Source organism: Lithobates pipiens, unplaced genomic scaffold, assembly GCF_037356315.1.
Source record: "Lithobates pipiens isolate NorthernLeopardFrog02 unplaced genomic scaffold, aLitPip1_a1.2 Scaffold_16, whole genome shotgun sequence".
NCBI lineage: Eukaryota > Metazoa > Chordata > Amphibia > Anura > Ranidae > Lithobates > Lithobates pipiens.
Genome location: NW_027507748.1, coordinates 545,722,807 through 545,742,673, shown reverse-complemented (window position 1 = coordinate 545,742,673; position 19,867 = coordinate 545,722,807). Strand labels below are relative to the sequence as shown.

General features: G+C 42.3%; 1 protein-coding gene across 1 annotated transcript in view; it reads right to left on the bottom strand.

Annotated features, from left to right (window-relative positions):
- KCNH3 (potassium voltage-gated channel subfamily H member 3) overlaps positions 1–19,867 on the bottom strand; it is a 144,428-nt gene that overhangs the window by 90,233 nt on the left and 34,328 nt on the right. The window contains exon 3 of the mRNA XM_077483355.1: positions 70–303. Coding sequence (XP_077339481.1) covers positions 70–303 — 234 coding nt within the window. The remainder of the gene's footprint in view (positions 1–69; positions 304–19,867) is intronic.

Below are 19,867 nucleotides of genomic sequence, written 5' to 3'. Positions count from 1 at the left end.
AATGTTTTTTATGTTATTTTACAAATGCTAAGCAAAAAGCACTTGGTAGAAAACATTCCATTTACGCACCACTTTTCTTGTATAGCTGCAGCTCAGCCTTTAGCTCCTGTTTATCATTCAAGGCTTTCTGGATACAATGCTGAATTTGCTCCCCGGTGTCTGTGCCATACAGAAAGGTACAAGCACATGACCTCTGCATAACCTCTGCTCGAGTAAAGCCGGTGAGTTCACAGAAGCCATCTGAGCAATACACGACAGGGTAGGAATGAGGCAGCTGAGCGTTTCCAAGGACAAAGTTGCTGTCTAGAAAGGGAAAGCACACAAATTTAGAGGGAAGAAAGGGCAAAAAGGGAGATAAAATAAAAATAAAGAAGATGTAAGATGAATAAAACAGCATGATACAAGAAATGCACAGGCAATTCAAAAGAAAAAAAGCAATGCAGTAAGCAGCAATAAAAGTTCTACAATAACTTATATAAGCCATAAGCAATCCTCTAGCATTGCTCAGCCAAAAGACATGTAAAATCTGGTGTTTTGGTTACTGCAAGCTGCACATCACCTTTGGTTTTTGTGCTATATTTATGTGAACCTATACCCAAGCTATGCTTACTAAAGTATTTACATATCCTGAGCAAGCAGTAAAACCAGTTAAAATAAGCCCCTTATTCACCTCTGACGCTAAACATTGTGGGGAGGTTTATCTTAAATGTTCACAGCAAAGGCACTGAAATCTTGGTCCACAAGTCCTACTCCATAGAAGCCATGGTTTTCATACACTGCACTGATGACTGCCAACTATCTCTGTTTGCAATTTGGAATAAATGGCTATATAATATTAGGCTATACTATAAATCAATGGTTTTGGTTGTAAATTTGGCCACACGGGCATAAAGGAATGATTTGCAGAGCTCCACCTTCTGTCTTAACATAACCCATTTTTTGTGATGGAAGAGAGACAAGAAGATAAGTTATCTTTCGTTTTAAGAAGGTTCTACTGTGTTTCTTGTCTTTTTGATACACTGAGTATTGGTACAGTAAGGGAAAAAAGTATTTGATCCCTTGCTTATTTTGTACATTTGCCCACTGACAAAGAAATGGTCAGTCTATCATTTTAATGGTAGGTTTATTTTAACAGCGAGAGACAGAACAAACAAACATATCCAGAAAAACGCATTTCAAAAAGTTATAAATTGATTTGCATTTAAATGAGTGAAATAAATATTTAAACCCCTATCAATCAACAAGATTGCTGGCTTGCAGGTGGCTTCTATACAGGTAAAGAGCTGAGATTAGGAGCACTCCCTCAAAGGGTTTTGCCACCAAGTACTAAGTGTTTTGTGAAGAGGTCAAATATTTCACTCATTAAAATGCAAATCAATTTATAACTTTTTTGAAATGCGTTTTTCTGGATATTTTTGTTGTTATTCTGCCTCTTACTATTAAAATAAACCTACCATTAAAATTATAGATTGATCATTTCTTTGTCAGTGTGCCCTCTTAACGTTAAATGTATGATTTCTCAAAGTGAAACCAAATTATTTGTTAGCATTAAAGATGAAATAAGATTCATATTCAGTTATGCAAATGGAAAAAATACCACGCCAACTCATGTTGAACAATAATTATAAACAAAATGAAATAAAAAGCTGCAGCTCTGCTGTACGATACACACAAAGAATGACGAATAAAATATACAAAAAGAGTTGTGCTAGCCTTGGTAAAAATTAATAAATTGTGCATAGACATAAATTATGAATTAATAGATCATCAAATCCATCAAACCAGAAAGATGAAGAAATGTGCGTCTCTATAAATGTTCATTGTGACAATAAGGTTGTCACACCACAACAAAAAAAGTGCACCTCCACCACATAGACCACACACTTGATGGCAAGCTTAAGAAAGCTTCTGGCTATTGCCCAGCCTAGGCCTTTATCCTGAAGGAAATTCTGATGTCAGCCCATAGACGAATCACACTCCATACAGGGTAAGGCCAAGCAGATGTCCTTATACTCTCAAATGGACCAACTCCGCAATCAGTGGACAATTAGGCCAGGATAACCCAAAAAGAAAAAACACACTATAGTGTAAAATCAACTACAATTTAAATAGTAAAAATGGTAATGCACTTACAGCAAGGAGCAGAATAAAAGCATAGATAAAAAGCTGACCTGCTTACCATTACCATTTTTACTATTATAATTATAGTTGGTTCTACACTACAGCAAGATTTTTTCTTTTTGGGTTATCTTGGCCTAATTGTTCACTGATTGTGGAGTTGACACAGTGTTTTAGTGGTTACCACTTAACCTAGCAGCAATAGGGTCGCTGGTTCAAATCCCAACCACATGCCTGGAGTTTGCATGTTCTCCCTGTGCCTGCATGGGTTTCCTCCGGGTACTCGGGTTTCCTCCCACACTCCAAAGACATGCTGGTAGGTTAATTAGATCCTGTTGAAAAATTGGCCAAATATGCGTACGCGTGTGTAAGCGCGTCTGGACCCCATGGGGCAAAGGACCGCACTATACCGCAGATGGACGCCTGAGGCGATTCAGTTTGCATAGGTAACACTATACAAGTCACTCATTTATTCATTCTTACAAGTTACAAATCATTCATTCATTCATTCACATTTCTTCATCTTTCCAGTTTGATGGTCTATAGGGACTATTAATTCATAATTTATGGCTATGCATAATTTATGAACTTTTACTGAGGCTAGCGCAGCTCTCTTTGTTTCATATTCAGTTATAATTTGAGTTTAGTCACTGTTGCTCATTTGCAGTGACGGAACTCTACAAAATATTTGCGCCCTCAGCTCCATAAAGTGATCTGTCAATGTAGCCGATTCTCTTTCATTTAGTCAGAAAGGCCCTAGAATTTTGTCCTGACCTACTGTATTTAATCTGGTTTGATATTCGAGAGCATAAATATGGCAGATTGATTTTTGCTTACAGCTGAAGAAGTATATTCAGTAGGATTGCCAAGTACCAATTGCGTGGAATGGTGAACACAATGTATGAGGAAATGGGGAAACCTTGATTTTCTCAGAGCAACAAAGTTAAATATAATTAGTTTGAAGTTAGTAACCAACCCAACAAATGACTTCATCCTATATTTTTAGGGTAAGCTAGAAAATCACTTTGTGTGCTTTTACTTAGTGTGTGCACAGAAGGAGAGCTGTTTACTGACAATTGACTAATGTGTACTTATCCACAGTTTAAATTAAAAAAATGAAGCAAGTAATAGTGGTCATTTTTTAGATTACATAAAAAAGGAAAAATGCTAAAATTTTAGGTAGAGAAAATCAATGCGTAATTGTTCTTGAGAACTGTATACCAGTTTCTATGTTTTCATGCATAGTTGGGTCACTTGATTCTACATCTAAAGTATGTCTTTTTGGCCACAATTCTTCCATGAAGACCACTTCTAGCAAGACTTATCAGGACAGTAGATAGGTGTACCTGTGCCCCACTGGTTTCTTCCAATTTAGCACTGATGGCACTGCTGGGCATCTTCTTATGTCAAAGGGAAGTAAACATGATGTGTTTTTCATCTGCTGCATTAGCTTTCTTTGGCCGACCACTGTGTTCAGGGTTCTAAACATGCCCTGATCAATGGTGCCCTCAATGCTGAGAAATAAGATAATTATCCATCATGCCATACCAAGAGGGAGGCTGGGAATTGGCCCCAAATGTATTGTCCAGCAGGACAACAACCTCAAATATACAGCCAATATCATTAAGAACTATCTTCAGCATAAAGAAGAACAAGGAGTCCTTTACAACATTTCTTCACACCTGCCTAAAACTTTTGCACAGTACTGGATGGGGAGAGGATATCACATCCACCATTATGCGCATGAGACCTGTGCATTATATGGATCAATACCAGATGTGAGCATGTAATTGACCTGACCTGGTTTTTGGGGTGTGTTGGCATATTGGCACTAGTAAAGAGCATCATGAATAAAAATGGTGCATTGAACTTGAGTATAAACTGGTATACACACTGATTCATGAGTTTAGAAGAATTATTATTATTGGTACTATGACATCATTGAAAAAAAAATCACTGAGGAATGGTGGACATTATATGGATTGATGTGTATACCTACATGGTACCATAGTGTTTGCAGCACTGGAACTGTGGGTGCACGTGTTTAAAAACTATATGTTTATGTGGTCTTTGACTGATTGAGTATAATTTTAAGTATATATGACACTGCAATATCAGAGTTGGGGTAGTATATACACCTATATTACGATGGGATGACACATATTAGAGAAGGAGCATCGCTACACTTATCACTACACACTATATAACTTGGATTTATGGATGGATGTGGAAGCACATTTTAATTGTTTGCAGCAGCTCAGAGGATATTGGTGCTTTTTAATTTAGGGAAGTGGCAGCACAGAAGTACTTTAATATTCATTCAGATCAATGGTCTGTTATAAGTGTGGCGTTGTTGGTCGCTACCACCATAATTCTCCCAGCCCACCAAGACCACAGAAACAACATTACAAGCCAACTGGGTGCCCAACTAAGTCAGCCTGCTCCAATTCCCAGATTCAAAACAAAGGGAGGGTGATGATCAAACCTTTGTGTCAGGCCTCATCTAAAGCCTCAGATCACGGGTGGTCAGTGAACATCAAACCTAAAACCTTTGACATAGAAGGCAACAGAATTACCATCAGATCAAAAGAGAGGTCTGCTAGAAAAGAGGAGCTCATGCAGTGGAACAAGTCACCTCAGTTCCTCCAAACATATTCCCTGACAAGCTGGTGGGTCCTTCTCCTATAGTTTCTGTTCAAGTGGAAGATGTATACAGGAAAGCCCTTCTGGACTCTGGGGTTCTGTTCCTATTACAGTAGGTATGTGGAAGGCTTCAAAAGGTTAGCCTAACCCATCACCGAGCTCTTGCAGGCTGAACTAGAAGCAGAAAGGGCTGAGAAAGTCCCAAGAGTCTATAGAAACAAAATGGCCTGACCAATGTGAGCAGGCCTTTCTTCCGTTGAAATGGAGTTTGACTAGCGCACCAGTTTTGGCCTATGCTGACCTTTTCTAGTCCTACGAGCTATACATTGACACCAGCAGAGAAGGACTAGGTGGTATGTTGCATCATGAACATGATGGACTTCTGAGACCTGACGCTCACATGAGATTAAGCTTTAACCCCGTCTGAGAGAAACTATCTTACCCTTAGACTTTGAATTAGGCTGCCATGGACAAACTGAAAGATTACTTGTACAGGGCAGAACTTGAGGTTAGATGACTCAGAGACTCAGAAGGAAGAGTAGATTTAATTTAATTCAGGAGTCTAAGGAATTGAGTACAGAGCCAGAAGGGCAACAGGGGCCAAAGCCAACTGAGCCACCACTGCCGGCATCCCAAAGCTCTAATACGCCTTGATCCAGGTGAGGAATGTGGGCCTGACACTCTCTCCAGAAAAGACTTGAGGAAAGATCAAGCAGAAAATCTGTTGTTTTACTTTGAAAGCCTTGGAGAGTGGTCACCCAAACCTTCTAGACACAGATCCTCTGAAGGAGGCTCAACTAGTCAACAAAGAGTGGGGCTGTTTAAAGTTGCTTGACATGGTGGACTGCTGAAGGGACCTCTCGGATGAGCTCAAAAAAAGATGGCAACTGTTCCTTCCTGAGAAACATAAAGGGACATTACTGAATGTGTTACACAATGAACAAGAAAATATTATGACCACACAAAGACTAACATATGACTCACACAGCAACAGTTCAGTACAGATGATCCTGACAGTCCTCTGAAGCTTCAGTGATCCCAATAAAAGCACTAGAGGAGAGGACCCTTGATTCAACTCTGACGCACCTTGATGGCAGCTTCCATTACCATGGATTTGTTAAGAAATGTAATTTTATATTTCATTTTAGTTTTTAGGCAACTTTTTTATTAACTTGCACTTAGTTCCTTGTTGCCTTTCACATCTTTGGAGGACCAAAGATTCTTTGGTGAAGGGAGTATGTAACCTGTACTGAAGTTGAAAACTGCTGTGGAACTTTTTCCTTTGTTGCTGTTTCAGTATATTGTCATTCCACAGTATGGACAGGGTTAAAGTGAATAGTCATTAATACAGAAGTGTAGCAACCATATTTAAAGTGATCACTTTGCAATGTTCATTTATAGAGTGTATTCAGCACAGGGGGCAGTCATCTTATTTTGGGTGTGAATCAAATGATTAGTTGATGCAACATGAACATGTGCATGTAGATGAGTTACACAAGAGATAAGGAACCCATCTATAAATGAACTGGTGAGTGTGACTAGGTTAGAAGCTATGATCCCTCCTTGAGTTTGATGAAATAAACAAACTTGTTTCCATTGCTTTCATCGAATAACAATACAGCATTTACAGTAAATGCATTGTGTGAATGTGTAAAGGGAAGGATAATCCCATTGTTTGTATGTGTGAGCAGGACAGGAGGCTACACTGTATGTGTGCGTGAAGAAGGGCAACCACATTGCATGTGTAAGGAAGTGGGGGCTGTATTGCTTGTACGTGAGGTCACAGTGGATAACAGATTAGTGTACAAAGCCATTGCTGTTTCGGGGGCTATTATAAGAAATCATAGTGTAAAAAAAATACAAAATATTTATCAGAAGCCTGAATGTTCAAGTGTTGAACAGGTGCCACATCCCAATGTATATACAAAGAACAAACTAGATGGGGGAAGGGACACTGTTGCATTTAGATATATAAAAGAGAGTTTTATTGAGTACAAACATGTTAAAATTATATTAAAGATAAAACATTATGAACCTGAAAGTTCAAAGCTACATAAACAAGTAGATGGATAGGAAAGGGGTGCAGGGAGCTTCATTGGATGTGTGTGGAGTGGGGAGGGCATAACAGTGTTATCCAAACAAGCATAACAGAAACATGTGTCCTATTATTGTAATTGGTTGTTTTTTCCTTTATTTTTAAACTCTGCAAAATGGGTAGGAATCGGACAACGTTGTCAGTGGGTGGCTTTGCAGTGAGCTGTACCCACTACCACAGATGCATTGAATGTGTTGTGTCTGTACAGTACAACAGGTAAATTTGTGGTTTTAAGTATGGCTCTGGCTAAGCAGTCTGTATTTCAGGAAAACTGCAGAACATGTTCTGGCCCAGGAACTGACAAAATATTTCCACAGTTAGTGTTCACAAAGGATGCCATTTTCTGTGACACAAATGAGGTTTTGAAAATCAATTTGTCATTTTTCGGAACCAACGATAAGTAATATAAGTAGCACTTTTAAGAGTGAAAATTGAATAGATTGTTTCCATAGTCTGACTGAATATTCTGCATTGCTTCAGAAAGAATAGAGGCTTGCCTATTCAGTGGCGGCTGGTGACGTTTTAGGATGTGGGGGGCGCAATACCCCGCCCCTCCCACTTCTCACAAGCCACGCCCCTTATAGAATCCACATCATATACCAGGCTGCACATTATACACGGGGATCTGGACATCATATACCAGGCTGCACATTATACACAGGCTCTGCATTCTGCAACCTGTAAATTGCACATATCTGCATTCTGTAAATCGCACATAACTGCATTCTGAAACCTGTAAATTGCACATATCTGAATTCTGCAACCTGTAAATTACACATATCTGCATTCTGAAACCTGTAAATTGCACATATCTGCATTCTGAAACCTGTAAATTGCACATAGCTGCATTCTGCAACCTGTAAATCTCACATATCTGCATTCTGTAAACTGCATTCTGTAAATCGTACATATCTGCATTCTGTAAATTGCATTCTGTAAATCGCACATATCTACAACCTGTAAATCACACATATCTACAACCTGTAAATCTCACATATCTACAACCTGTAAATCTCACATATCTGCATTCTGCAACCTGTAAATTGCACATATCTGCATTCTGGGGGGGTTATAAACTAAAAAAAGCATATATCTTTTTGATCTTGTTGAGCATGGGGGGGTGCCTGATTGGTACGCTGCTGACCACCGATAATAACCCTTTTTTTAAAATCTTGTTTAGCGGGGGGGGGGGGGGTTCGGGGGGGAACTGGGGTATGCTGCTGACCACTGATAATAACCCTTTTTTTTTTATCTTCTTTAGCGGGGGGTGGGGTTAATGCTGCCGACCACTGATAGTAACCCTTTATTTTTTTATCTTGTTGAGCGGGGGGGGGTGATTGTATGCCGCCGATTCCACGAAAATTAGCTATTGATCTAGTTCTAGTAGCCGCTGAACACTGTGAAAATAAGAATTAAGGTTGGGGGGTCCAGTCCGAAAATAAGAAATATTATGGATGTGGAGGGGGGTTCCGCTGAACAAAGAATATAACTGGAAAGTTGAAAATCATGGCCATGCTGCAGCCTTACCTGTGATCCTCTCAGGCGGGACGACAGTGAGAACAGACTGCCAACGTCACTTCCTTGACCGCCCATGTCACTCAAAGTGCAAGTCTATGCACTCGCTCAGCCAGTCCATCGTGCCGGAAGCTGTGGCGCGATCGGCTCTGCCACAGAGCACTTTTTTTTGGGCAAATGAAGCACCTTGTCTGCAATCTTGTGATTGCGTAGACGTGGCGCTTCCCATATTGCACTGCGCCCGGTGCCAGGATACAGTGCACATAGGGACATTTAAAAAAATCGATATATTTTTTTTAAAGGGACATGTTTAAAATGTTTTATTTTTTTTTACATTTTTTTTTACTACATGGGGGGGGGGGGGGGGCGGCGCCCAGGTACCCCCTATGGACGGGCCTCCACTGTGCCTATTGTTTTCCAAACTTAAGGGTTGATTTACTAAAATTGGAGAGTGCAAAATCTGGTGCAGCTCTGCACAGAAACAAATTAACTTCCAGGTAAAATGTTTAATCACTCACTAGGTGGACGGTTTTCAGTGCAGAACTGGCAAATCAGCAGTACAGCAAATTTCTAAAAATTATTTTCTCTTTTATGATTTGGGTATGCAGGTACAGTAAATATATATTTATTTTTTGGTAAAAATAAATTTTCTTTTCCATTACTTTTTAAGTATTTCTACAACTAGAAAATGTGTCAGAGAAGGTTAGATAATGTATTCTCTGAACACATTGATGCTTACAATAGTACAGTAATCAAAGTCAAGACAATATCTATTGATCCTAAGGTCATTCATAGTGCAATACATTTTGCTTAAAGAAACAACTATTTAAAGCATAAGAATCCCTTTAAGTAGCCTCTCCACCTCTCTGTTAGAAGTTTGACTATGGAGAAGCATATGGCTATATCAATAGATATTAACCATTTTGTAAACCTGACCACTCCCATCCAGGAGAAAGGAGGGGCAAATACACATCCCCGCCGGGGGAGTTGCTTATAGTGTGCGTCACACCAGCTTTTTCTCCTAGGACACACTACTCAACACTCGTCAGCTTATGTACAATGTAGTACATTCAATGGAGAAAACCAGCAAGAGAAAAGCAAATAGAAAAATATTTTATCCAGGTATCCAAGATTTTCTCAAAGAAGGCCAATCTGTCATCTAGAATAACCAATAAACGTTTATTTATCATGATCCATGTCAACTTGGCCTTCAAGAGATCAATGGGATTATGGGAGATCTCCAGGATTTTGCAATTGAGATTCTAGCTGCTGTAAAAATAAAATAAATGAACCGTATCACGTGTCCTGGTTTCTACTCCCCCGGTCTTCCCAGTAGGGCCTGTTGTGGAGCTTTAATTAGGTTCACCTGGGTAAGGGAAAAAATGTAATTGTATGTGTGTATCCAGAACCACTTGGCTTTCTGACAAGTCCACCATGTATGTAATATTCCTTCTGACCACAGCCGGTGGCTCCCAGGACACATGACCTGAGTCGCACCAGCATCATATACCACCTTAATAAAACCTTATAATTCGCCTCAATCAGTGAGGTATTTTATGTATGATCTAGAATTACACTAAGCCAATTTACCTCATTCCTCTGTTGCCATCGTCTCCCCCAGATATTGTTCCCATTTCTCCATGTACATCAACTTAGAAGAACCTGAATGCAATATATTATATATTTTAAGTATGTTTATCTTAATTCCTGCATAAATACTCCATTGAGGATGAAGGGGTCAGGTCACTAGTGCAAACAGAGCTGTCTTTAATATTGATTGGACCCTGGGCAAAAAATTTCTTAGGCACCCCCACCCCCCATGCAATTCCACCCTCCACCTGCTCTGAGACATTCAATAGATAGCAGCTAGACTTAAAATCAGTTTACTTTATCAGATCAGGCAGCAATTATGATTGGTTGCCAGCTGTTAAAGGATATCATTACTGCTTACTGACTGGTTGCTAGAGGTTACAGCACACATTACGGCTCAGTGATTAGTTGCTAGAGGTTACAGCAAATAATTTCTGCTTGTTAATTGGTTGATAGGTACTGTACAGTAATACTGCTCACTGATTGGTTGCTGGAGGTTACAGCACATCATCTCCTCACTGCATGGGAGCATGATAAACATATGAATGCTGCCTTTATTTACATATCAATGCCACTGGTTGTAGCTGTTATTTATAAATGCTGCCGCTATTTACATATGAATGCCGGTTATTTTCATGTAAACACAGGGTCTGCAGGTGAGTCATCTGTACACAACAATAGGGCAGAGCTGGGCAGCATTAGGACCAGCACTTCACACTGAGATATCGGGACACAGCACAGGAAAAAACTTTAAGGATAAGGGAATTTAAACTGGGATAGTTGGCAAGTATGAGGCAGCTGCTTTGGGCCCCACAACAATGACAGGGCCCAGGGCAGCTGCCCCATTTGCCCTGCCTTAAAGACGGTCCTGAGTGCGATCGAGAAGCAGTCAAAAAGTGTGGAATTTGAGAGTATCTACATCTACATCTACAGTTAACGTTATTGGAAGCTGGGTAAAAAGATTTTTTATGACCTTGTGACCTAGAACCCCTATTATATCATCTATAATTACTTACCCCCCAATTCTCTGGCATGCCCCATAAGCCTAATCTCTAGTCACGAGAGGGCTGTACAACAACAAGGGTTTAAAAATGTACAATGTATTCAACCTCTCTGTCAGAGATTTACTAAGCCTTTACTTAAATCCATAAGTGGCATAAGGCTTGTGAAAAATCAATAAAACAAAATTGTATGCAGGTGAAAAGCCATTTTGATATATCTTTATGGTCGGTTTAAGAGCCATGAAAATCTCCAATAGGCGGATATAAAACATAATGAATAAATGCATGTGCTGAAACAAATAACTAATGGCATGTGCAAAGGCAGCTCAAAATACCCCTGCCGACAAACAAATTACATGGGACACCAAGGACTAAAATATCAGCAGTATCTTCGCTTCAAATGGTACCGTTATTTGTATAAAAACAGTGTTGGACTTAATTCCATATATCATATTATTGCTCAGTAACTTACTTTGGATGCTACTGCTCCTTAGTGTCTTACAGCTTGATAAATATCCTCTATACATTGTTTGTGCTGAAGATTTTATATCAACTACCTGGTTAATGTGCCACTAAATCACTGCTGACACTTCCCTTCCTAGCAAGAGGAAGAAGACTCCAGAAAAATGTATTGATCTAACATGGGTAGCCAATTTGCTGGAAGTTTCTTTTAACCCTCTCCCTTTACTGCATACGCTATTTCCATTCTGCAAATTATAAAAGAAACACAACCTTCACCTAGTTTTAACAAATATTAAATGTAGTATGAGCCTAAAATGTATTGTTTTTTATAACTAGTCACAATTTTAAAATGTCGTGGGAACTAGAGAATTGATTAAAGTAGGAGTCAGCAGATTTTGAATATTGCCTCTGCAAATCAAATCGTTACCATTTATTTTAAAACAGAAGTCAGAATTTGCTTTCATTAAATAAGCTATGACATTTATCACATTATAAAAGGCAACACATCAATATTCTACTGCAAGAGAATCCAAAGCGTCAAAAGGTAGGCATGTTCTTGTTGTCCACAGCAACTGATCAGATCCCTAATTTAGCAAGTCACACCTGCAATTCTGTCACCAGCAACAGGATCACTATACATTGCCATAGCATACTAAAGAAGTTGTAAAGCATCACTTTCCGAGGACCAACTGAAGTGGACAACACATTGACCACCAATTAAAAGGGCACTACACTGGCCACCAATTAAAGGGACAATGCACTGGTCATCAAAATAAAGAGGTGAGGAACACTGACCACTAATGTTTTTTTGGATAAAAAAGACCACCATAAAAGTGGGACACATTGACCACCAATGTAACGAGGCATATACTAACTAGCAGGCTGGCATGTCACATGTTATACGGTTACAAGCATATTATTTTGATAGTACAAAGACTTCAGCATACAGTGGGTATAGAAAAGAATCACCCCCCTTTAAAATAATCACATTTTGTAGCTTTGCAGCCTGAAATGAAGACACAGTTTTTGTTTTATCCAGCTGTATTTACTAGTGCAACTTATAACACCCAGGTGAAAAATATAACACCACAAATGTCAGAAAAAAAAACAAAAAACAGAATCACTGAGTTGGGAAAAAGGATCACCCCTTATGTCAGTATTTTGTTGGACCGCATTTTGCTTTAATTACTGCCTTTAGTCTGTTGGGATATGTCTAGACTTTTCAAAGTCTGCCTATGCTTCTTTGCAGAACTGCGCAAGTTAAATTTGATGGTGACCGTTTGCGGACTGCAGTCTTCAAGTCATTCCACAGATTTTTAATGGGGCTCAAGTCTGTGCTCTGACTAAGCCATACAAGGACAGTCACCTTTTTTCTCCTTCAACCACTGTGTGGTCATTTTTGCTGTGTGCTTTGGGTCATCGTCATGTTGGAAGGTAAATCTTCTTCCCAGGGACAACTTTTTGGCAGAGGGCAGAAGCCTTTGCTCAAGAATTTGATGATATTTGCCCCATGCATTTTTCTTTCTATCCTGACAAGTTACATAGTTACATAGTAGATGAGGTTGAAAAAAGACACAAGTCCATCAAGTCCAACCTATGTGTGTGATTGTACAGTTAGGGCCATAAATATTTGGACAGTGACACAATTTTCGCAAGTTGGGCTCTGCATGCCACCGCATTGGATTTGAAATGAAACCTCTACAACAGAATTCAAGTGCAGATTGTAACGTTTAATTTGAAGGGTTGAACAAAAATACCTGATAGAAAATGTAGGAATTGTACACATTTCTTTACAAACACTCCACATTTTAGGAGCTCAAAAGTAATTGGACAAATAAACATAACCCAAACAAAATATTTATTTATTCAATATTTTGTTGCAAATCCTTTGGAGGCAATCACTGCCTTAAGTCTGGAACCCATGGACATCACCAAACGCTGGGTTTCCTCCTTCTTAATGCTTTGCCAGGCCTTTCCAGCCGCAGCCTTCAGGTCTTGCTTGTTTGTGGGTCTTTCCGTCTTAAGTCTGGATTTGAGCAAGTGAAATGCACGCTCAATTGGGTTAAGATCTGGTGATTGACTTGGCCATTGCAGAATGTTCCACTTTTTTGCACTCATGAACTCCTGGGTAGCTTTGGCTGTATGCTTGGGGTCATTGTCCATTTGTACTGTGAAGCGCCGTCCGATCAACTTTGCACCATTTGGCTGAATCTGGGCTGAAAGTATATCCCGGTACACTTCAGAATTCATCCGGCTACTCTTGTCTGCTGTTATGTCATCAATAAACACAAGTGACCCAGTGCCATTGAAAGCCATGCATGCCCATGCCATCACGTTGCCTCCACCATGTTTTACAGAGGATGTGGTGTGCCTTGGATCATGTGCCGTTCCCTTTCTTCTCCAAACTTTTTTCTTCCCATCATTCTGGTACAGGTTGATCTTTGTCTCATCTGTCCATAGAATACTTTTCCAGAACTGAGCTGGCTTCTTGAGGTGTTTTTGGGCAAATTTAACTCTGGCCTGTCTATTTTTGTAATTGATGAATGGTTTGCATCTACATGTGAACCCTTTGTATTTACTTTCATGGAGTCTTCTCTTTACTGTTGACTTAGAGACAGATACACCTACTTCCCTGAGAGTGTTCTGGACTTCAGTTGATGTTGTGAACGGGTTCTTCTTCACCAAAGAAAGTATGCGGCGATCATCCACCACTGTTGTCTTCCGTGGACGCCCAGCCCTTTTTGAGTTCCCAAGCTCACCAGTCAATTCCTTTTTTCTCAGAATGTACCTGACTGTTGATTTTGCTACTCCAAGCATGTCTGCTATCTCTCTGATGGATTTTTTCTTTTTTTTCAGCCTCAGGATGTTCTGCTTCACCTCAATTGAGAGTTCCTTTGACCGCATGTTGTCTGGTCACAGCAACAGCTTCCAAATGCAAAACCACACACCTGGAATCAACCCCAGACCTTTTAACTACTTCATTGATTACAGGTTAACGAGGGAGACGCCTTCAGAGTTAATTGCAGCCCTTAGAGTCCATTGTCCAATTACTTTTGGTCCCTTGAAAAAGAGGAGGCTATGCATTACAGAGCTATGATTCCTAAACCCTTTCTCCGATTTGGATGTGGAAACTCTCATATTGCAGCTGGGAGTGTGCACTTTCAGCCCATATTATATATATAATTGTATTTCTGAACATGTTTTTGTAAACAGCTAAAATAACAAAACTTGTGTCACTGTCCAAATATTTATGGCCCTAACTGTATGTCACTCACCAAATCACCCTGCTGCCAGACCCCCATCTATCACCTCTGAGACAATGAGCAGTCATTTGCATAGTTTTGTTGTGGTTATTGCAGGATAAAACTCGATTGTGGTAAAGGAAGATATGGGATGCCCATAGCACTTATTGAATTGTCATCACATTTGTAGAACATTGATTAGCAGCTTTAACACTGAAAAATGATGCACTTCTAATGCCACGTACACACGAACAAACAATCGGGTGGAAAAGTCCGGCAAACTCAAGTCTGCCGGACAATCCCCCCGTGTGTAGCCTCCGACGGACTTTTTTTATCCGAAAGTACGGCGGACTTAGAAAGTAGTTTTGCACTCCAATCTTCCTCGCATTTCGGCGGACAATCCGGCCGTGCGTATGCCAGTCCGCCGTACTTTTGAAATGAACGGACTTTTCCCGCCCGGAGAAAAGTCCGCTCATTTTGAACACTTCTCCAGGTAGGCGGGGCCCGCGAAGGATGCGTCGCTGGCCCCGCCACCTGGTATGAACTTAAAGGGGAACCCCAACGCCGAAAAAAATCGGCATGGGGGTACCCCCCAGGTCCACATCAGACCCTTGTCCGAGCACGCTAACCGGCCTGCCAGGAAAGGGGGGAACGAGTGAGCGCCCCCCCTCCTGAGCCGTACCAGGCCGCGTGCCCTCAACATGGGGCGTGCCAAAGCACCTTGTCCCCATGTTGATGAGGACAAAAGCCTCTTCCCAACAACCCTGGCCATTGGTTGTCGGGGTCTGCGGGCAGGGGGCTTATCGGAATCCAGGAGCCCCCTTTAATAACGGGGGCCCCTGGATACCGGCCCCCACCCTATGTGAATGAGTATGGGGTAAAATGTACCCCTACCCATTCACCTGTGAAAAAAAATGTAAATAAAACACAACACACAAGGGTTAAAAATAAAAATTATTGCGCAGCTCCGGGGGTCTTTTTCCGTCTTGGGGGGTCTTCTCGCCGGACTCCTCCGCTATCTTCTGATAGCTCTTTTACTAGTGGAGGAGCCCGGCTTTCTTCTTCCTCACCGCCGACATCCGGGGGCCTTCTTCCGACTTCGGGGGGTCTTGTCCCTCTTCGGTTCTTCTTGCCGGGCCTCCGCTCCTTCTTCCAGCTCTTTTACTGGCCCGGTCTTCTGTCGCCACTGTCTTCGCCACCTTCTGTTCTTTTGTTCTTCTGTTCTTCTCTTCTTGAGATGTTGACTCGATGCTCTCTCTGGCCGCAATGACAGGGATGCGGCGTGCGGCGACTTATATAGGGACATAGCCGGGTGCTGTCCCCGCCCATTATGATGTCACAGTCCCAGAGGATGCTAGTATAGTCAGTCACCGTGTTCTCCCAACCCTCGTCGGTCAAGTCAAGTTCAGGATTGCATTCTTCCATTTAGTATAAACTTTAGTCAGGGACGTCATATGCTCGATGGAGAGGTAAAAGCAGAGGGAGGATAGGGGTTTGGCCAGGATTTTAGAGATGAGCAAACGTTCCACAGCATCAGACTGGAGGATTAGGGGATCAGGGAACTGGGCCTGTGTCGCATGCCTGAGTTGATAGTATCTAAATGCCATGTGTTTAATGGTGATTATCCCTTTAGATGCCCATAGCTGGGGATCTGGAAGCTTATAGAGGTGTGATAACATGGGGTTGCCCCACAAGGGCATGTGGAATGAAATTACGGAGTCTGTTTTGTAAATTGCCTTTGCCCCCTGCCATACCTGTATTGTTGTGCGCATCAGAGTCGTTGTCTGGGGGTGGGCTCTAGTCCCTCTATAGGATAAATTCCTCAGGGCCGCATAGGAGCCAAGAATGGCCGCCTCAAGGATCACCGCCTGGTTCTGCCTGGACTGGTCAAACCACCACCAGACCGTCACCAGGACCGCCGCCCAGTAGGAGAGCTGGAAGTGGGGCATTGCCAATCCCCCTGTGATAGAGGAGGTTGGAGCGTCCGCCTTACCAGTCTCAGGGTTTTCCCCGCCCAGACAAAAGGAGATAGTGGCATACAGTTTTTGAAAAAAGGAGTTAGGCATAGGGTATGGGGTGTTCCTGAAAAAGTACAAAAACTTGGGGAGATACACCATTTTTCACAAGTTTACCCTACCTACCGGGGACAGAGGTAGGGTTTTCCTGCATTTCCTGACAAACTGGGTCAGAAGGGGAGAGAGGTTGTCGTCGATGAATGCCTGCAGGGACCCTCTGACAATTACTCCCAGATATTTAAATTCGTCCACCCATTGAAGTGGGGTGTCTGCGACTGTCCCGGACCCCAAGTGGTGAAGGGAGAAAAGGACCGACTTGTCCCAATTAATGCGAACCCCAGAGTATCTTCCAAAATGATCTATTATCTCAAGTGCAGAGCTTAGGGAGGTTCCTGCATCGGCCAAATACAGCAGGGTGTCATCAGCATAGAGTGAAGTTTTTTCCTGGAGCACCCTGATATGTAGGCCCCTCACCCTGTGATCCTGGTGTATTAAAATAGCCAGGGGCTATCACCAGGGCAAAAAAAAAACGTCCAGCACCTTCCAGAGGAAAAGGCATTCGACAGAGTCAAATGCCTTTTCAGCCTCCATCACAATCATCACTTCTGTGTTGCCCCCTCTCTGGCCAGATCAACATGGGTAAACAGCCTGTGGATATTAATATCTGTTCCTCTGCTTGTCATGAGGCCAGATTGATCCGGATGAACCAGAGCCATAATCACTCCGTTCAATCGGGTCGCTAATATTTATGCCAGCAGCTTGGCATACACGTCGATCAGGGAGATTGGGCGATAGGATTTTCAGAGTTCGGGGTCTTAGCCCGGCTTAGGGATGACTACTATCACTGCCTTTGACATGGAGGCTGGCAAGGCCCCATCTCTCAGGGAGGAAAGAAGCATGGAATGGAACCTGGATGGCAGTTCCCCAGCATGCATGCTGTAAAATTCAGTGGAGAACCCATCTGGGCTCAGTGTTTTCCCTGCCTGGAGTGAGGAAATGGCCTGCTGGACCTCTTGGAGGGTGATAGGGGAGTTGAGTTGGTCTCTATAGGTATCAGTCAGGATGGGGAAGTCAACATTCGTGAGATATATATGAAGGTCTTCCATGGCGTAGTCTACCCGGGTGGAATAGAGTTCAGAGTAGTAGGATGCAAAACCTTTATTAATTGCTTTAGAGGAGGTCTGTCTAATCCCGTCTCGATCATTGAGGGGACACTTATGGAGGCTGACTGCTCATGAGCCAACCTGTAGCCAGCAGCCTACCCCGTCGTTCACCCTCCTCAAAGATTCTCTGGGATTGCTGAATTTGTTTCTTTTTGGTCAGTGAGGTGCGAAGTAGCATGACCTCTCTAGTGCTCTCTTGAAGTTTGGAATGAAGCTCCGGGTCCCTGGTCTGGGTATATTGGTGCTCCAGGGAGGCGGCCTTGTCCTCAGTTCTAACTAGATTGGCCCGTAGCTGTCTACAGACTTCACCAATAAGTGTTTGATAGTGGCCTCTGGAGGAAGCCTTAAAGGTGTCCCACACCACCACCTCTGGGGCCGACCCCGGGTTGATTGCCCAATATATGTTCATCTGTTGGCGAAACCTAGAGTCCACCCCAGGATCAGAGATCCAGAATCTCGACAGCCTCCATAGTTTATCCATGGGGGATCCCTACAAAGACAACTGTAGGAGGAGTGGTACATGATAGGATATTCACCTCCGAAGGATGGAGATTTGCTGGACCCTGGGATGTAGGGGTCTCCCCGCATACATGATATCTATGTGCAAGAGAGTCCTGTGGGTGGCAGGTAAAGGACCTGTTGAGGGGATGTCTCCACCTCCACATGTCCATCAATCTGTATGTCTCCACCCAGATGGAAGGATCTGAGGTGGACCCCTCTATTGAGTTAAAGCAGTCTAGCCCAGGGTTCGCTGGCATATTAAAGTCCCCATAAGTATCAAGTTATCTGTTGCATCGTGCCTCACCTCCTCTCCCTGGGATAACATGGTGAGAGGGACAGCAGCGACCTTCCCCTTGGCGTGCTGTGTGGTCCCAGTCCCTTTGTGGCTTTGTCCGTCCGCTGCTCCTCTTTTTTTATAGCCGGGCATGGGCAGGCGAAGCCAGGGCCCAAAAGTGTGCTGTTTAGGCGGTGGATGGGCAGCCAGCTCAGTGGGATTGCTGGATGGAAGATCCAGATGGCGGAGCGGAGTTAAAACATGTCCGCTCCCGTCATCATCTTGGACACGCCCCCTGTGGTGACCTTAAAGTGAATAACAACACCAAGTTCACTATATGGACCACTTATGCATTTGTACATGTTGATCATATCCCCCTTAATCTCCTCTTCTCGAGAGGGAATAGATTCAGTTCCTCTATTCTTTCCTCATATCTGAGCTCCCCCGTGCCTCTTGTCAGTTTGGTTGTCCTTCTCTGCACTTTCTCCAGTTCCCTGACATCCTTTTTGAGAACTGCTGCCCAAAACTGAACTGCATATTTCAGATGAGGTCTTACTAATGATTTGTACATGGGCAAAATTATATCTCTCTCTCTGGAGTCCATACCTCTCTCACAACAAGAAAGGACTTTGCTCACTTTGGAAACCACAGCTTGGCATTGCATGCTATTATTAAGCTGATGATCTACCAAATACCACAGATGCTTCTCCACCATTGATTCCCCTAGTTGTAATCCCCCTAGTATGTATGATGCATGCATATTCTTAGCCCCCAAGTGCATAACTTTACATTTATCAACATTAAACCTCAGTTTCCACTTAGTTGCCCAATTACACAGTGAATTGAGGTTGGCTCAGTAAATTGGAGACATCCTGAAAGGACATTATTCCACTGCATAGCTTAGTGTCATCTGCAAAGACAGAAATTGTACTTCGAATCCCAAACCATATATCATTTATACAGATATTAAACGTAACAGTAAGGGTTGCAGCACTGAACCTCGGGGTAGACCACTGATAATCTTAGACCATTCAGAGTACGAGTCATTAACCACTACTCTCTGAATCCTGTCTTTTAGCAAGTTTTCTATCCATTTACAAATTGATCTTTCCAAGCCTGTAGACTTTACATTACACATTAGCCGCGTGTGGGGCTAATGTGTCCTGTCCTTAACAGTGTCAAGCGCTTTTGCAAAATCCATGTATGCCACAGCCACAGACAAGGTTTTACTTCTCTTCTTCTTCTCCT